The 20,047-nt window shown below is 41.2% G+C and overlaps 1 protein-coding gene across 2 annotated transcripts; it reads left to right on the top strand.

Annotated features, from left to right (window-relative positions):
• The first annotated feature begins 109 nt into the window (after nt 1-109).
• CUNH10orf88 (chromosome unknown C10orf88 homolog) lies at nt 110-15,696 on the top strand. 2 transcript variants are annotated; one of them, XM_069988229.1, is made up of 6 exons: nt 110-918; nt 1,650-1,850; nt 2,616-2,688; nt 4,245-4,451; nt 9,624-10,069; nt 14,570-15,696. In XM_069988229.1, the coding sequence occupies exons 1-6, from the start codon at nt 611-613 to the stop codon at nt 14,802-14,804; spliced, it is 1,470 nt and encodes a 489-aa protein (XP_069844330.1). In that variant the 5' UTR covers nt 110-610; the 3' UTR covers nt 14,805-15,696. The 2 variants fall into 2 exon arrangements, with proteins under 2 accessions (XP_069844330.1, XP_069844331.1); XM_069988230.1 differs by lacking the exon at nt 110-918 and adding an exon at nt 1,073-1,274.
• Nucleotides 15,697-20,047: the final 4,351 nt, after the last annotated feature.

Raw genomic sequence — 20,047 nt, 5'->3', positions numbered from 1 at the left:
TGGCGCCGGAGCGCAGAAGTCCCGGCGCAGGCGCAGGCGCAGTCGCCGGCGGTGCCCACCCGACCCCGGCTGCGCAGGTTCCCTCCCCAGGCACCGAGGTCTCGGTCGGGCCGCAGCCCCGGGCCAGTCCCCCAGGGAGCGAGATGGCCCCGGGGTCCCGCGGCCGCGGGCCAGCTCCGCCTCCACCTCGGCACCGAGGGCGGAGGGAGGACGGGCAGCAAAACCACAGCCCGAGCCCACGGCCGCCACCGTCAGCCTCGCGACCGCCGCTCACACACCACACACCGGAAGCTGGAAGGATTTAGCGCCCACTTCCGGGTCACCAGGTCAGGAGTGAGTCCCGCAGTCGCGTGGACAAGGAGACCGTCGTCCCTACCCGGCCACCCCGGCGCCCCCCGGTGCCCACCCCGCCCCGTGTACTCAGCACCCGTCGTCCGCCTCATCAGCGCCTCCGCCAGCGCCAACGGCCAGAAACCGTCCCCGGCGCGCGCGCGACGCACCGCGCCTGCGCCCGGCTCCGAAGCAGGTGAACGGCCGTTCCCGCGCGCGTCCGCCCCGAGCCCCTTCCTCAGCAGACTTTGAACCCAGACGCTGAATCCGGCGGCGGCGCATGCGCGTATCCGCCCGCCGGGTCTCCGCTCTGGAGTTGAAACTGGAAGCAGCCGGAAGTCGTTGTGCGTCCTCACGTCCACTCTGCACGGACCGAAACTCAGGCCCAGGAAGAGAGGTTCCGCGATTGGCCTGGGCTGGAGGCGCGATGGAGACCGGCACCGAGGACGCGGCGCTGCTCGGCGGCCCGACGCTGACCTCCTCCTGGGATGCAGAAAGCGGGGCGCCGGCGCCGAGCCTTCTCACCCGGGCTGGTGTCGGCGCCTCGGACCTGGACTGGGAGGAGCTGCTGGCGCCGCCTGCTCCGGGGTGCGCGGGGCCCGCGGGGACGGGGGTTGCGGCCCTTGATCGGTGACAGCCACGCGTCTGGGGACCCGTGAAGGCGGGGGGGGGGGGGCGATCGGGGCCGCGAGCGGAGCCGGGGCCACCAAGTGGGGAGAGGCCCGGGGGCCGCACGGCCCGGGGCCCAGCCGGACCGGCGGCGGGAGGGAGGTGGGGTAGGCTGCAGGCGACCGCAGCCGGGAAGCCGGGTTCTAAGGATCCGCTGTGTCGGTCAGCATTTGCCTGGGCTACTTCACCAGAATGAACCAACCCTCTCCTCTGCAAATAAAGCCCAGCCACGGAGGACCACGTCGATTTTACTTAGAAAACGGCGTGTGCACACAGTAACTGTCCAGTAAATGTATTTAGTTAACTATTAAATCGCAGGTGTTAGTGGAATGTCCATATCCAGGAAAACAGAAGGACTGCATTAATATCTGGAGCCTTTTTTCTGAGTTCTCTGTTGAGCATCTGTGTGTAACGATTAGGAAGGTGCTTGAACCTTACGGCTAGTGGTGGTTAAGTGGAAAAAACTATACAAATGACCAAATTGGAAGATTGCTTTTGTAATAATAAAACCTATTTTCTTTTTCTTTTTTTTAAAGAGTGCGGTGTTATGTGCCTTGTCTGTTTTACCTCTCATTTACAGAGTGGGTTATGAATACTGCTCAGAAAAGAAAAAGAAATGTGTAATGTTTCCTAATCATTTTCCTTCTCAGCCAGGATCTGGTGAGTTTGAAGAGCAGCAGCCCCCAAAGTGAACACCCCTGCTTCCTTTACCTGAATTGTGACCCTCATGGAGGTGAAGAAGTCCTTTCTGTTGGCATTCTAAGTTCAGCAAGGAATATGGAAGTATACTTAGGAGAAGAGTACTGTGGAACCAGTAGGGGCAAGAATATCTGCACTGTCCTGGATAACAGGTTTGTGACTTATCCAAGCCAAAATGTTCTCAGCTTTTAATTTTCTTCAGCCTTGCAATACATGAGTATCTGACATCGGTGACAGACATCAGGGGCAGAAAATTAAACACATGCCAATAAGCATAAAATGTAGACCCTTAGGCCTCTTACAGACAGTCTAGATCAGCCTTGTTTTTCGTTATTGTTTTTTTTTGTTTGTTTTTAAAGGATGTTGGAAGTGAATTGGTAATCGTTGGGAGGACTTTAATTGGAAGGAAGCTGGGGAAAAGTGTTTCTTGTCTTCTTTAACTTATAGTGGTCTGTCTTCTGAACATTAGTCTGAAATATTGAACAACTTTTAGGAAACATTATAAATGGTGTAGGAATCTAAGACTTACCTGTGTAAACCTACTTGTTAGCCTGTTATAAAGCTTATTATTTGCTATTAGTGGCATCATTGAAAGATTCCTCCTCAGTCTTTCCTTAGTATAACTTAAAATATACACTTTTATGTCCTTGTATGTTGGAAATAATAACCATGCCTATTGAGCTTTAAAATAGACTTTGTGCAACATCACTACGTATGCTTTCTCATTCAACCCAATGTGGCTAATAAGTGTATGTAGTAATATGTAAGTAGATGGAGTAAGGACCCCAATACTCCCTGCTTGACTAGGAAAGAGGAATTTCAGGATTAAAGTATTGTCCTGGAAAAACTTATTTTTAAATGTAAATACTAAAAGTGACAGTGGTTGAAAGTAAAGAGAAATTCTTTTTTGTTTTTAGTGAACATGAAAAGATTATTTTGTACAAAAAGTATTTAAAATTGGAATCTTCCACACATTCTTGTAAAATAAAGGTAAGTCATTAACCAAATTTTTAAATTCATTTAAATTTTAAATTGTTTTTGTTCAATACATTCTTTTCTGTTGGTTTGACAGTACAGTTAAACTGGTTCCCAGTTTTAGTTCAGAAATGCTTAGTAGATGTGTAAACTATGACCATTAGAGAGCTAGGGAAATAGCTTAGAGGTAGAACACCGACCTGTACACTTGATATCCTGTGTTCCAGCCTCACCCTGTAACACACACACACAAAATAGTAATATCAAAGAAACAAAAACTACTGTCATAGAAGACAGAAGAGCCTTGTTCCAAACGACTTTTTTTTTTTTAACTGTATTTTTTTTTTTTTTTTGTCTTTTTTGGTACTGGGGATCGAACCCAGGACGTTGCACTTGCTAGGCAAGCGCTTTGCCACTGAGCTACATCCCAGCCCCCAAACGACTTTTATTCACTGAGTTTCCTTTAACAAGTTAGAAAGTTACCCCTAAATTTACCTTCTTTGTATGTAAATCAGCCAGCTAAATTAGTTTATCTGACAGTCCCATACAAAATCCGAAAGACTGGATTATGTTTAGGGTTTCAGTAAATGTAGTATGGGCATGTGGACAGCATTATTATTTTCAATTATGTTATAAAAGATTGGAGTATGTTAAAGTCTACAGATATGGCTCATCTTAAATTATATGAGTAAAACTTTAATTCCCTATTTAGTTTTATGTAATATTTTTTGTTGTTGTTTTGTCGGTTGTGGGGCTTGAACTCAGTGCCTGGGCACTGTTCCTGAGCCTCTTTGGGCTCAAGGTTAGCGCTATACCACTTGGGCCATAGCACCATTTTTGGTTTTTGAGTGGTTAATTGGAGATAAGTCTCACAGGGACTTAACTGCTCGGGCTGGCTTTGAATCATGCTCCTCAGATCTCAGCCTCCTGAGTAGCTAAGATTACAAGCATGAAACACTGGCACCTGGCTTATAGTTTGAAAGCTATTTATTTTGTTGGTTTAAGCCTCATGATGCATTGGAATTTTTTCCAACTCTTAAGAAAACCTTAAAATACATTTGATGTTAATTTTTATTTTAAGTCTTTCATTTAATTTTTTTTTTTTTTGTGCCAGTACTTGGGCTTGAACTCACAGCCTTGCCCTGTTGCTTGGCTTTTTTGCTCAAAGCTGGTGCTCTTATCACTTGAGCCATACCTCCAGTTCTTGAAGTTTAATTTTTAGATTTTTTTTTTTTTGGTCGGTTGTGGGGCTTGAACTCTGGGCTTGGGCACTGTCCCTGCGCTCTTTAGCTCAAGGCAAGCGCTCTACCACTTGAGCCACAGCACCACTTTCAGTTTTCTAGTTGTTTATTTGAGATAAGAGTCTCACGGACTTTCCTACCTGGGCTGGCTTTGAACCGAGATCCTGAGATCTCAGCCTCCTGAGTAGCTAGGATTACAGGTGTGAGCCACTGACGCTCGGCTTTAATTTTTAGATTCTTGAATACTCTTGCTTTGGTAATGCCAAAATGTGATCTTAAGTGATAACTGATTTTAGTATTGTTTCCTGGAACTTTCTTGTTTTGTAATAGTTACTGTCCTTTGGTGAAAAGCAGTGTGTGTTCCTCAGTAAAGTTGTGGTACAATTGAGACCAGTATCATCAAATTCATCACGAAGCACTCCCACTTTAGGATCAAGGATAGACCTCGACAATATCCAAACCATAATGGAGTCCATGGGATCAAAGTTATCACCTGGAGCTCAGCAACTGATGAATATGGTTAGGTTTCAGCAGCAGGTAAGCAGAAATGAATTCATTTCCAGATAGCACTGAAGTTTTAATAAATGTTCTTTCGTATTTAGCAGTGTATTTTACAAAATTTCTGTGATTATCTTATTTCAGTTTTGCAAAAATCACATTTTGCAGACTTCCCCACCAACAGAATGCTTTTTGACTGCAGATCCTCAATTTTTCTTTTTGGTCGGTAGTGGGGCTTGAACTCTGGGCCTGAGCGCTCGCTGTCCCTCAGCTTTAGCTTAAGACTAGCACTCTACCACTTAAGCTAGCACTCTACCACTTGAGCTACAGCGCCACTTCTGGTTTTCTGGTGGTTTATTGGAGATAAGAGTTGCACGGAGTTTCCTGCCCAGGCTGGCTTTGAACCGTGATCCTCAGATCTCAACCTTCTGAGTAGCTAGGATTTCAGGTATGAGCCACCAGCGCCCAGCTTGGATCCTCACTTTTTTTTTTTTTTTTTTTTTGTCGGTCATGGGACTTGAACTCTGGGCCTGAGCGCTGTCCCTCAGCTCTTCAGCTCAAGGCGAGCACTCTACTACTTGAGCTACAGCGCCACTTCCGGTTTTCTGGTGGTTTATTGGAGATAGGAGTCTCACGGTCTCTCCTGCCCGGGCTGGCTTTGAACCGTGATCCTCAGATCTCAGCCTCCTGAGTAGCTAGGATTACAGGCGTGAGCCACCAGCGCCCGGCTCCTCACTTTTTTTTTAATGAGTTTATTAACTTACTCATTCCACAAGTCCACAAGTTTTAACCACCTTCTCGGTGAGCAGGGCACTGGTTTGAAGGCTCAGAGATGGTCAGCCAGTCTATAGCCTGTCTATACTGCATTAAACAGTTTAAATCACATAAGTTGGGAATGATGGGTAGATTTAAAAAGGCATTTTATAAGTGACATTTTATCCAAGCCATTAAAGAAGAAAGATGGGGTTGGGCAAATTCACAGGAAGGGTGACTGTTCTAGAGATACGTCATGGATGGAATCTTCTGTACTAGAAGAAATAATATAGCTAGGAATTGACTAGGAGTTCTTTTTTTTTTTTTTTTCCCTTGAGCAGATAGATAGATTAGCAAAGTTTAAAATAGATTCTCTGAGATCATGGAGAACTTTGGACGCTATTTTAAATCTGTAAATGTTGTTGGCCTGTTTTATGACATTTTAGGGTGACCTAAGGTAAGTGAGACCGCAGCAAGGAGACACACAGGCTCCCTGGCTGTTCCTGGCTCAGATGAGAGTTGATGGGGTCTAAGATTAGACGCAGCAGCTCGATGCTGGGTTGTGAGATGCTGTTATCAGTGGAGCTGTGGGGACTGGACAGCTAACTTAAAACTGGTATTGTTGGGGGAGATGGGAAGGGATGGGAAGGGGAAACAAAGGAAGAGGCAACAATGCTTAATAAGAAATGTACTTATTACCTTGCCCATGTAATTGTAACCCCTCTGTACGGTATTTTCACAATAAAATTAAAAAAAAAACGTATTGTGGGAGAAAAAGAGAGTCACAGTGAAATTTAAGTTTGGGGGCAGAATCACTTGGGGGAAACAAAAGGAATTTAATTTGGGAATGTTGAGTTTGAACTGTGACTAGAACATTACTTGGAAGGAAGTTAACTGCATCTGGGAGCATAGGATTGGGGAGGTAGAGTGAAACTCTGGAAGTGGCTGCCAGGTATGAGAGATGGGCTCACAGTGGAAATGTTTCAGAAGGAGAGAGAGAAACTAAGAAGAAAGACCTTTGGAAAGTAGCTATGTTTGGTAGAATGTGGGGAGAGGAGTAGGGATCCAGAAAAGCCAAAGACAATGTATGATTAAGTAGCAAGAGAAGGGCTTTGATGACAAAAAGGATTCTGAAGTTCCTGTCCTGTCACTTTTTAGTTCTGTCTGTTTGGGAAGGTTCAATTTATTTTTAATATGAATTTTCATGTTAAAATGCATCTTGTGAATTTTAAATATACAGATCATGGGATTAATGTGGAAATATAGCATAAATCATTCAAATTGAGAACTTAAAAGCACAATAGGGTTTACAGGTGTTAGCACTAGTACTGGAGTAGCCAGAGTAGAGAGAAGCCAGAAGGCAGAAGAGTCTCTTTCCTGCTGCTGTTTCACCTGGATACCTCAGTCATTTCTCCCTTGGTCCTTGTGCTCAGCTACATTCCATCCGTGACTTTTCAACCACATGAGCCAGCTGTAGATGGGCTTCATCCCTCGCCGCTTCTCTTGGCGCTGTTCAGAAGCTAGCTTTCAGGAATTTGATAGTTTTAAATAGTCATGCCTTGGTGAGTCTCATGCAAATTATAGTTTGAAAATAGCTGTTAGTAGAAGATTTCAAAAAGGAAAAACTAGTGAAGGGCTTTGGAAACAATTAGAGGAGATAAATTAATTAAATATAACTAGTTCACAGACTTCTGTCTCTTAACACCTTGACTTTGGAAGGGACTGAAATTTGATGGTAAACTTTTGAATTGTGTTACAATTTTATTGTGTTATTATGTAAATGATAATACAAGTGTTTTTCCCATTGGAACTCTGCTCCCCAGAGTGGCCAGGCGTGTATCCTGGCTTGCTGTGTGGATGTAGCAGCACAGGGCCTCTCTCCTGCAGCCGGCGCTCAGCTTCCCACGGTGCACACTGCAGCCGGGGCTTCGGCAACTCAGAACTGAGCGTGTCATGTCTTATTTTCTGAAGCACTCTATACATTTTCCATGACTGCATTTTATGTTCTTGTTTGTTTTGTTTTTGGTGATTTTTTTTTTTTTCTGTCAGTCTTGGGCTTGAACTCTGGGCCTGGGCACTGTCCCTCAGCTCTTCAGCTCAAGGCTAGTGCTCTACCACTTGAGCCACAGCACCACTTCCAGCTTTTTCTGCTTATGTGGTGCTGAGGAATCAAACCCAGGGCCTCATGCATGCAAGGCAAGCACGCTACCACTGAGCCACCTTCCCAGATCCAGTGAATTTCTTATAAATAATTAAAATGTTATATATCTGTCAGGAAAGAATACTTTCCATAGAAATACCTTAACATGAATATTTTTCTATTTCAATTTTCTGCCAACTTAATACCACCATATGGCATTCACTCCACAGTGTCATTATTGTTAGCATACATTTATCAGGTTTCTACTATATAATATATATTATTATTATTGTTATTTTGTCAAGGAGCTTAAATTCTAGGCCTGGGAGGTGTCCTTGAGCTCTTCAGCTCAAGGCTAGCACTCTACCACTTGAGCCACAGCGCCACCTCCAGCCTTTTCTGTTTATGTGGTGCTGAGGAATCGAACCCAGGGCCTCATGCATGTAAGACAGCACTCTACCACAGAGCCACCTTCCCAGCCCCTACTATACAATTTTTTGAGGGATTATAGAGAAATTAGATTTTTTCCATTATGACTGTAATGCTTTTTTAAGTCAAAGGTGAGGTGTCAAATATAATTATATATAATTCATATTAATTCATATTCCGGGAATATTTTTAAGGTTACTCAAAACTTGCACTGGATAGAATAAGATAAGTTGACAAGTTTATCATTTCTTTGTAAAGACTTTTTTTTTCCAAAATGCAGTTCTATAAAAGAAGTTGAATGGGAGTTTTTGCTTTTGCTTTTTTGTTTTTTTGTTTTTGGTGCTGGTCCTAGGACTTGACCTCAGGGCCTTGGCTCTATCTGAGCATTTTGTTCAAGGCTAGCATTCTACCATTGAACCACATCTCTTTTGGTAGTAAAGAGTCTCACAGGCTTTCCTTCCCTGGCTGGCTTCAAACTGTGATCCTCAGATTTCAGCCTCTTGAGTAGTTATGATTGTAGGCATGAGCCACCAGCATTCAACTGAATCAGAACTAAAAGGATCCCTTTCCCCACAAAATTTCTCTTTCCTGGGATTCATTTATCACCATCTCCATCCCATGATCCATACTTCTTCCCTCCCTTCCTTCCTCTTCCTCCATAGTTTCTCCCTGCTCCCCTAGTATGTAAACTTCAAGAGGTTAAGTTTTTAAATTTGATTTGTTCATTGCTATATTCATAGTCTGAAATGGAGCCTAGCACAGAGATTTCTGGTAAATGTTTGTTGAATAAGTGAATGTTGATCTGGCTTGGTTTAGTGATGAGTTTCAGAATGTCTAGATGGATATATAAACAGTTTCTCCAGCTGATCTTGCTAAAGACTTTTCCAGTTACCTCTCAAGCGGTTGAACAGCAGACATGGAATGATAGCCTCTGATAAAAGTCTGTAGGTTTTGAAGCTAAAGCCAGGTCCTTCAACAGTTAGACTGGAGGTCATTTTTCTTTAGTGCATAAGCAGTTAAGGTGTATACCCAGAGTACAGTTTATTATTCTGGATACTCTTAAAGCCATCAGCCACATGTTACCCTCATCTTAGTGAAAGTGTCACAGATGTACTTATAGAACATCCAGCTTTAAATAGTGTAATTTAGCTTCTTTAAAAAATTTATCATTAATATATGATCAGGCTGAGTGCCAGTGATTCACAGCTGTAATCCTAGCTACTCAGGAGGCTAAGATCTGAGGATCACAGTTCAGAGCCAGCCTGGGCAGACAAATCCAAGAATACTTTATCTCCAATAAACCAGCAAAAAGCAAAAAAAAAAACCAACAACAAGTGAAGGTGTGGCTCAAGTGGTAGAATGCTAACGTTGAGTGAAAAGTTAAGGAAGATCATGAAGCCCTAGTACTGGCACATAAGGGAAAAAAAGAATCAGATAACAAGTATCTTCCCATACATTGAACATTGGAAATGACATTGAATGCTAAGAAAATGATCGGCTACTGTTACTAAATTGAGAATAGTCTTTAATTTTATTGCCATAAAGTAAGGCAGCCTTTGTAGTGAAAATATTAAAATATGCCAATACATTTTATTATGCATGCTAGTGTTTATTTTAATATATTTTCTGAGGAAGAACTGCAGTGAAATGATGACCAGAGAGTTTGGGTTTATGTTTGGGTTTATGTCCTGTTCCTGACACTTCTTAGCTGGTTGCGTTGGCCAGGTACCTTTCACCTTGGTCCGCTCTGCTTAATACTGTGTAATAGTACTGTCTTCTTCATGACGATGTTTTGAGAATTCAGTGAAGCAATGTGCAGTGCCACACCCCTTCTAAGTACTCGAAATATGAGCTGTTATTCTTACCATTTACTTTTCTATCTTGTTTAGAAGTGTATTCCCCTTGCAGAGCAGCTTCAGTCTGTTTTGGGAACTGCTGGATACAAGCATGCGATTGCCCTACAATCATCATCTACTGTAGGAGCCTCCAATAAGTCATCCTCTACACCGTTTCCTTTTAGAACTGGATTGACATCTGCAAACATGACTGAGAACTTAAAGGCTTTCATTGATAAAAGTACACACCCACCTGTTGAAGAAAACACCAAAAACCAGTGTAAAATTGTGCCACAACATCATTCCCTTTTTGAAAAGGAGCTTAAAAATGCAATGTCTTTCTTACCAAAGAAAGCAAATGACAACTCAAATGTCCCCAACTCTGAGTTGCTACCTTTTCTCCAGAATATATGCAGTCAAGTCAACCATCTCCGCATGGGACAGAACACCAAAAGGCAGGAACACACCGCCAAGCCCCATGAAGGCATTGTTGGTGTTGCGTAAGTATTTTATTTCAAGACAAATGGAGCTTAGATTTGGTAGGAAAGCAGTTGAAAGGAAACAGATTTGTCTCAGCATTAACTAAGGATCTGTCTACTCTATAGAGTAGAACCGACTGCTCTGACAGGAGGTGTTGCATGCTTTATCAGATGTCTATTGGGGGAGGGGTACAAGCTTCAGCTAAGGGTTGAGGTAGAAACTTGCATAATAGAAGAAGAACCATAGGAATCATAATGTTTGCCTTGTTTTTACTTCTTTTAATTTATTTTATTGTAAAGGTTATGTACAGAGGGTTTTTTTTGTTTGTACTAATTCTGATTATAGTAAGTATAATTTGCAACAGATTTTCTTTGCAAATGAGGTTTGATTTAGGTTATTTCTGGAGTAATCAAAAACTAGTAGAGTGGTTATTATTTATAGTACATAAGCTCATCTTTGCCGCATGTATTTAATTATGAATTTGCTAATACTAAGAATATTTCTAGTCCTTTTTCACAGATAATAATGTGTCAAAATATTGTTGTAGAAAAATTCAGGACTCTGGACATCATTTGGCTTAATCTTTTTGCCATACTAAATAGTACAATAATATATTGATAGATAATAGATTGAATAATCTCTTAGTTTAGACTTTTTATCGGAAAATTAGGTAGTCACATTAGTTTAGGTCTAAGTACCATCAGCCAATAACAGGATTGAATTGACATTTATAGAAGATTCTGCAACAATAGCAGATGTACATTTTTTGTGTGTGTCTGTGAAAGATTCACAGATAGATCACATCTTGAATACTAAAGCAAACCTAACAAAATTTAAGATTGAAGTGAGTATTTTTTCTACACACAGAGAAACAAGAAATCATAACACAATAGTAGCATTCAATAAAATATTTTACCAAACACTTGAAGATTAAACAACAAACTTAAATCTGTGTCAAGAAGTCTCACCAGAAGTTATATCAAAATGAGTAAGAATACAACAAAATATTTGTGGGATTCATTTAAAGAACTACTGATAAGGATGTGTATAGTACTGTTTGCTTACAGTAATAAGGGGAATTCGAAGAGCATTAGCATAAAACCATAACTACCAATAGAAATGAAATTCATAAGCTGGCGCTGGTGGCTCATGCCTATAATCTCAGGAAGCTGAGATCTGGGGATCACACTTCAAGGCTAGCCTAGGTAAGAAAGTCCATGAGGTTCTTTTCTCCAGTAGGCCACCAGAAAACTAGAAATGGCTCTGTGACTCAGTAGTGGTAGAGTGCTAGCCCTGAGCAAAAAGAGCTCAGGGACAGTGCAACAGTGCTCAGGCCCTGAGTTCAAGCCTCTAACTAACCAAAAAAAAAAAAAGGAAAAGAAAAAGAAATCAATCATCAGAGTAATCCTACAACCACCAAAGAAATTGACATTAAAGCCAGGTATTACACACACCTGTGTAATACCAGCACCTGGAAGGCTGAGGCAGGAAAATTGTGAGTTCAAGGCAATTTTAGGGTCAGCCTGGACTAAATGATAAGACCCTTTCTCAAAAAAAACAAAACAAAGGGCTGGGAAGGTGGCTCACTGGTAGAGCGCTTGCCTTGCATGCATGAGGCCTTGGGTTCGATTCCTCAGCACCACAAAGCAAAAAAGAAAAAAGCCGGAAGTGGCGCTGTGGCTCAAGTGGTAGAGCGCTAGCCTTGAGCTGAAGAGCTAAGGGACAGCACCCAGGCCCAGAGTTCAGGCCCCACGACCGGACCCAAAAAACAAAACAAAACAAAAGTTAAATGTGTTATTTAAAAACCAGGGAAAATAATCCCAAAGCAAACAAAAAGAAATAATAAATAGAAATCAGTTTAAATGCAAACAGGAAAATTATTGGAGAATGAAGCTTATTCTTTACAAATAAAATTTTGAGCTCCTAAAAAGACTGGCAAATCAGAGTGAAGATGCCAACAGCAGTCTGAGGAATGTGGGAGAATACCACCATAGATCCTAAGGCCATTCCAGAGACAAGAAAATAGTTAATTTTATGTTCACAAAGTTGACAGCCTAGAGGAAATGGATTAATTCCTTAAAAACTACAAACTGTTACAACATGAAGTAGATAATAGAGTAACCCTATTATCACTGGAAAGACTGAATTTTAATTCCAGGATGTTAGCGTTTGACTATGAAGTGTGCCCTGAGAAGCTGCAGGTGTCTAAGGCATGGTGCCTGGAGCATAGAGCCAGACATTTGAAAGTGATTGGATCACAGTTGCTCTGATCTAATCAATGGATCAATGCACTGGCAAAGTCATAATTTGATGGCATTATTTGTAGTGGGTAGAAGTGAGGCCTGCTTTGATGGAATAGGTCACAGGCGTGCACGGCTTTGAAGGACATCTTTCCCTGGCCCCTCTCTGTCTTCCCTTGTGCTCCCTGGTTGCCCTGAGGCGAACAGTTTTGATGTGCTGCCCATTCTTGCTGCCATGATGAGCTCTCACTCCAGACCCACAGCCGTGGGGCAAGCTGGTCATGGACGGACGGACACCTCTGTAGGCATGAGCCAAATAAGCCTTCCTAAAGTTGATTGTTTTCAAGCATTTGCACTGACAAAATCTAGTTCTAACACAGAGAGCTTATAAAAAAGAAACATCTTGGTCCAAATGTCCCACCAAAAAAATGATGCCAAGCATTTGATAAACAGTTTTACACACTCCAAGAAATGAAGGAGGCTAGACTCCCCAATTCATTTTACAAAACTACCACCACCCTTTTACCCATAGTTTTACTCCAAATAACTTGAAATACATAAAAACACTCGTGGATACATGTAAAACATAGGTCCATAAGATGGTTATACGTATAAATCTAACAAAACACATAGAGGATCAATGAGCTGAAAGTTGTGAAGTACTGATGAACAAAGTCAAAGAAGATCTGAGATAATGGAGATACCATGTTCGTTCACTTAAAGACGCAGCTTAGTAAAAACAGCAATTCTCCATAATTGGAACACATGTGTGATGCAGTTCTGAAAAGTTTTGCGAGTTTTTGTAAATATTGATGAGATGATTCTAAAAAATTTCAAGACATCATGTAGCTATAGTAGTCAAGCCTCATATTGGTGAATAAAATAGAAAACTCAGAAATAGTCCTACTCACTACACTAAGTAATTCTTGACAAAGCTACCAAAAATTGAGTGGAGGATCAATTCTGTATTGTGTGCTGCAGCAGTTTGACACCCACAGGCAAAAAGTGAGCCATCACCTTCATACTTTAAATGAAAATGAACGCAATATGGATCAGAGGGAAAAAAAAACATAAGTTATAAAACTGTGAAACATTTCTAACATGAGGGAGAAAGTCTTATGGACCTAAGAAAGTTATCTTAGATAGGATCCATAGGATGAAAAATGGTGCATACACCTTACCACCATTTAAAACTTTTGCCTGTGAAAGAGAATTTATAAAGTTCAACATTAAAAGAAATCTTATTTAAGTAGAACATGTGCAGAATAGAGAATCATATCACCAAAGAGGATAAGCACATGAAAAGATGATTTGGGAAACGCACAATAAAATATACCTTATCAGCCAGGTGCCAGTGGTTCATGCCTGTAATCCTGGCTACCCAGGAGGCTGAGATCTGAGTATTGGGATTCAAAGCCAGCCCGGGCAGGAAAGTCCATGACACTCATTTCCAATTAACTACCAGAAAACTGTAGCTCAAGTGGCACTGTGCTCGCCTTGGGCTGAAGAGCTGAGGGACAGCGCCCAGGCCCAGAGTTCAAGCCCCATGACCGGGAAAAAATAAAATAAAAATTACACACACACATACACACCTTATCACTGCTTATTTGAATGGCTAAAATGTAAGAAAACAATAGCAATATCAAATACTGACAGAGGTATGGAGAAATGGGGTGTTAGCTTGTGGGAATGTAAAATGGCACAGCCAGTCAAACACTTCATCAGTTTCTTTCCTTTTTTTGTCAGTTGTGGGGCCTGAACTCTGGGCCTGGGCGCTGTCCCTCAGCTCTTCAGCTCAAGGCTAATGCTCTTCCACTTGAGCCACAGTGCCACTTCCAGCTTTTTCTGCTTATGAGGTGCTGAGAAATCAAACTCAGGGCCTCATGTATGCAAGGCAAGCACTCTACTACTGAGCCACCTTCTCAGTCCCTCATCAGTTTCTTTTATGAAAATACACATGATCACTTCAAAACATGTGCAAAGTCAGTTTTTATTTTGAGCTCAAAGTAAAATAGATGCTTCCTGAAGGCTTGTACTTCATTGATTCACCTTCATGTTTATATTCCTGCTTCAGTAGTGTGCAAAGTAAAGATAATTAAAGAAATTAGAAAGAGAATTAAAGGACTGTGGTCTCCCCTGATGTATGTATTTTAGAATCTAGAAATGAAGCATGCCAGTTCGGTTGTGGAGACAAATTTCAGAAATGTATAATAGCTCTTGTTGCATAACTTCGTTTGTTTACCTATTAGGAAATTGATGCATTTTAAATTTTATCTTTAGAATTGAAGAACAACCTATTTGTTCCTACTTGGAAAAGATTCTTTCTAAAAATATGGAGTTGATGGAGAAGAGGCTTATGGACTATATTGATCAACGAATATATAAGCTCCAGGAGCACGTGGATGATAAGATTGCATTGTTAACGGACTTGCTACAAAATCCCAACTTCCTGCCTACTGGGCTGCCTCTAAAACACTGTGACTCTGGAGAAAGACTTTCCAATGGGGAAAGATAAGCTCTCAACATGTGCAGTACAGCTCAGATATTTATTACATATTTATTACAAAGCCAAACCTCTAAAACGTTTATGAAAAGCAAGTATTTAATATCCTTTGAAGGATCATTGTCGTAACATAAAGTGACCTCAGTGTTCATTTTACTGCCCTGCTTATTACAAATCTAGTACTGTATACTAAGAGTTAACATGATACATTCATAAGTTATATTGTTTGTGATATTTTCACTCTTAAAAAACTTATATATACTTGTGTTGCTTAACTGTTTAAAATGTTTAAGGATTTCTAATGCAATTCCTTGGTTTGTATTGTATATTATATACATGTTTGAAGTGAAGTTTTTATTATTTATAGAAACACCTTATTTGATAGTCTTAGAACTATGCAAAATAATGCTTAGAATGTTTGATTTTCTTTTTCTAATTGTTCTTGGAAAATTGGATACTTGGAACATTTAATTTAGGTCACCAATTTTCATTTTGTACCGTTTTTCTGAGATAATGAATGAAATGCAGTGTTTGGCACGTATGATACCAGTTTGGTGTTAGGACTGTTTGTTTCATTGCATAGTTGTAGAAGGAACCTGTCTGTTCATTTTGAGTACTGCTGTTCTGGGATTGGTGCTTTATATAGAATGAAAGCAGTCATCTGTTTGATTTCAGTAAACTCTGGCTATGTAAGGAATTCTCTCCTTTCTTGGTCACAGGTTTTTATCCTCAAATTCTTTTTCTGGCATGTTTAATGTGTCACATTCTGAGAATCTGAATTGAAGGATTACAGTGTATGAATCAAGGAGATTGCAAGTCTCTATTTTCAGAATTTATAACTATTGTTTATGTGTTGAAGGGTGATGCATTTGCATCTCAAAATAAACACATCCACTCTGGAATTTACCTGTCTTAAATAAATAGAATTCTTATTTTCAAATAATCTTTGCTTAAAAAATTCCATTTTTTGAAAAGTGATACTTCATACTCATTTTGTTTTGACAATTTTTTCGCCTTGAGATGGCTAATTTATATCTTGCTTATTTTTATCATACTACAAAGAACCATAATACATGGAACACATTACAGTCATTTGAAGATTGCATACTTTTGCTAGTCTTTGAAGTGGACCATTTTTTATCAGTTTTGGGGCTTGAACTCTGGGCCTGGGTGCTGTCCCTCAGCTCTTCAGCTCAAGGCAAGCATTCTATTACTTGAGCCAGAGTGCCACTTCCAGTTTTCTGGTGGAGTTAAGAGTCTCACAGACTTCCTGCCTGAGCTGGCTTTGAACTGCAATCCTCAGATCTCAGCCTCCTGAGTAGCTAGGATTACAGGCATGAGCCACTGGCTGAAGTGGACCATTAATAATGGGACAGTTATTAACATTTATACCTATAAGATGGCAATTTCTTATCATTGAAATGAAATGCTGAACCTAGGAGTTTATAGTCTTGCAGCTTCTAGTAGTTGTAGTCTATTCATTGAGTCATGAACCAAATAATTAAGACCATGAATTAAGATGCAGTGAATTGGGAGGCCAGTTCTGAGTTCTCTATATATGTTTGTTGAATTATTGTAATTGAAAAGGAAGATCACAGTCATTTACAAACGTTATGGTTGGAGCCAGGTCTCGTCCACAACTGTAATTGAAACACTCTAGGCGAAGCAGGAGGAGCACAAGGCCAGCCTTGGCTACATACTTAGACACTATCTCAAAACAGCAACAACAAAGTAATAGTGGCTAAAACTAAATTTGGTAAATTTATGATTTCCCAATGTATTCTGTAGGTTTTTAATTTGGAGCAAAGCCAGCTTAGTACAGAGGTACTTTTACTGAAGTAGCTCAGTATGGCTAAAAAAGTATCCCCAAATGGTCCTATTTTAAATGACTGATTTAGTTTGGTTCCCTATGTGTGACAGTAAACTTGTGAAATTAAAGTATGGTACCTAGAGAGCTTTGTCAGGTCACTGACAGTCAATATATTTCTCTATGATTTACAGACTATTTTTGGGCAATGGGGAAATAGATTTCTGTGAAATCAGAAAAAGATACTTTTCTATTTATATTTCTGTAATGAAGCTCATTCACAATTTTTCAAACTTGAAGATTTATCACATAAACCTTTGAGGTCAAATATATTTATTTCATTTATTTTTTTGTTGGATATGGGACTTGAACTCTGGGCCTGGGCACTGTCCCTCAGGCTAGTGCTCTACCACTTGAGCCACAGTGGCACTTTCTGGTGGCTTATTGGAGATAAGAGTTTCACGGCCTTTCCTGCCCGGACTGGCTTTGAACCGTGATACTCAGATCTCAGCCTCCTGAGTAGCTAGGATTACAGGAATGAGCCACCAGTATATATCAAATATATATGTAGATAGATATGTAGATATATATATATATATATCAACATATATATATATGTCAAATATATTTCCAAAAGCTGTTTAAATTTTACTGTCTTTTTTTTTTGGGTCCGGTCGTGGGGCCTGAACTCTGGGCCTGGGCGCTGTCCCTCAGCTCTTCAGCTCAAGGCTAGCGCTCTACCACTTGAGCCACAGCGCCACTTCCGGCTTTTTTCTTTTTGCTTATGTGGTGCTGAGGAATCAAACTCAGGGCCTCAGCCATGCAAGGCAAGTGCTCTACCACTGAGCCACCTTCCCAGCCCCTGTCTTTTTTTTTTTTTTTTAAGATTTTAATAGAGACTTTAAGTTGATGGCAAGGTGCTGAAAATTCCTACAAAACCCTTGCTACCATATACACCTGTAACCTCCCTAGCAACGCCCCGCCCCAGGGCAGTGACACACTGGTTATCAGCCAACATTATTGTTCAAAGCTTGTAGTTCAGTTGGTGTTGTTTTGGTCTGTGGATCTAGATTTGTCTTCAATATGTGCTTGTGGTCTGTATTAAGACTTTCATCCTATTCTTTATCTCCTCTCTGAATTCTTTCTTTGAAAGTGACAAGAACGTGGAAATGCTGGGTAGTGATCTCTACCTGGCCTCATTTCTCAGACCTCCCCAGAGGCCTTCACCTTTGGCCATACTTGAACTACCCAAGCTTCCCCTTTCCTTAATAGACGGCACTCAAACATCTCCCTCTAGAAGCCTCCCTGTTTCCACCTGTCCTCTTCCATCATAACTACCCCTTCCATTCTGTCCCCATGTCTTTTGATTGTACCTCTGCTGAAGGCTGAATATTGTTGAGTTTGAGGGCTTCTAGCCATTATTTTTCCCCTGAACTAATACTTGGCTCAAGCAGAGGAATCACAGGCTTGTCATGTGTGCCTTCTCTTGCAGGACCAGTAGATGGTTAAGGAAATAATTCATTCTGAGATGAACGAAATTGGATTTTGTCTGCTTTCCATGTTACTAAGAGTGTTTAAACTTGCAAACAGAACATAGATTGAACACAGAGGGAGACAGCCTTAAGGGCCTTCTTTCCACAGAACTGACCCTGCCAGGAGCCACTTGACTGCATGATTGAGAGGCAGAAAGATTCTGCTTTGAGGCTTTATTTTTTTCAAGGTTTAGCCCTTGAAGGTAGGAACTATGCCTTATCTCTGGAGTGACTAATGCCTAACAGAAAGCCTGAAACCCCATTAGGTGTCCTGGACACTGACTCTGCTGTTAACAGAAGCACAGCAAATTTAGTTCAAAGGTTGAATTGACTTTTATTAGTATTTTATGAATTGAGGAGCTCTTGATGAATTCAGCAGAGGAGGCCAGCTCTGTAGACAGACAAGAGCTGAAGAAAGGAATAAAACTGATTGGTCACCTACTTTCCTTACAGAATGGTTCAAACAGGATTTCCTTATCATTACAACTGAGGTAAACTGAAGATTTTTCTGTTTATCTCTTGTTTTTTAAAGTTTCATTTTGCTGTCCACTGGACCATTTCAAAGCGCAGTTTGATTACCTGACACTTACGTTTGAGAGAATCCATTCTGGTTTTGTCTGGTTATGTGGGTTTAATACCTTCAACCTGCATTTTGTGAATTTGGTACAAGGTTTGCTAACCCTTTCATCTGAATTCAGGAGTATTTGCCTGTAGTTAGAGTATACTTCTTATTTATACTCAGTGTATGCTAATTGGTGAAGGTGTTTTAACTTGGCTCATTAATCACAAAACCTTTGATTGTGGTTCTCCTACCTACTGTGTAAAGACATTTCTGAGTCCCAGTGGAGATGCAGTTGTTCAGCCTCTGTCAGAGGGGAATCAAAATTCAGAACACATAAGTGCTCCGATGCTCACTTGGCAAGGGCCTACTGGGCTCTCGCACCATCTTCACAGTCCTTGCAGATATTTTCTTGGGACACATCTCAGCACCCCTAACTGTAGGATACATGCTGAGCACTGCAAAGAAATCTAAGTCTCGGGTAATTTAGAGGGGAGGCAGCCTTCCTTCTTCCCTTCCTTTTTTCCCCTCATTGGCAGTCTCGTGTTGACATGAATGAAGCCTAGACGTCCAAACGTGGGAGGACCACAGGTGGGATTAGAACTGGGGAGCTGAACTTGGTGAGGTATCACTCACTGTGAACAGGGGCTGCCCTTCCCTCTGAAATTCTTAGGAATTCACACCCACAGAGACTTGTCACCCAGATGTGTCATTTTGTCAGGTGCCCTAGATAAGGTTCCTGCAAACACCCCAAGCCTGTGGAGTTGCATCTCTGGTAGCAAAGCAGTCTGATTCCTTGACAGCATAAAGCTCAGGAGTCCCTTCCTCAACTCAGAATCCATCTCTGCCTCTTCCGCAGCCCCTTTTCCTCGGCTCTGCTTTTCATCTTTACCTTTAGGTTCTACACAGCTAAGGACATTGTTTTGGCCCTCACCACTGCCGTGATAAGAGGCTGCCCACAGGAGAAGATATGTCTACGGAACCTTGCGACCTCAGAGGCAAGTGAACACCCCAGGATGTGAATGTTTAGTCTGCCCTCAGTTACTAGTGTGTGCCAAAGTTTGAAGATTGCTTTGTGCCAAAGTTTGAAGATTGCTTTGCGCAACCTAAATGGAAAACATTCCATTGTTTAGTTTCAAAGATAAGACTCCCTCTAACAAAAATCTAAGCAACATTTAGCACTAAGAAAAGCCAGTCTCATTCAGATACTGTTTCTTTTTTGCTAGGTTGTTAGGAAACTTCAGTCTCAACTTAGTTTTCAAATGCTTCATGTAGCACAGTAGTATCCCTTCCTGTTAGACTGTTCACATGTCCTGTCTTTACGCTCTGTTTTTTTTTTTTTTTTTTTTTTTATTAT

Source organism: Dipodomys merriami, unplaced genomic scaffold, assembly GCF_024711535.1.
Source record: "Dipodomys merriami isolate MVZ:Mamm:240054 unplaced genomic scaffold, mDipMer1.0.p SCAF_35, whole genome shotgun sequence".
In the NCBI taxonomy this organism is placed as follows: domain Eukaryota; kingdom Metazoa; phylum Chordata; class Mammalia; order Rodentia; family Heteromyidae; genus Dipodomys; species Dipodomys merriami.
The sequence above is the reverse complement of the archived record's forward strand: the minus strand, read 5'-3'. Positions and strand labels throughout refer to the sequence as shown.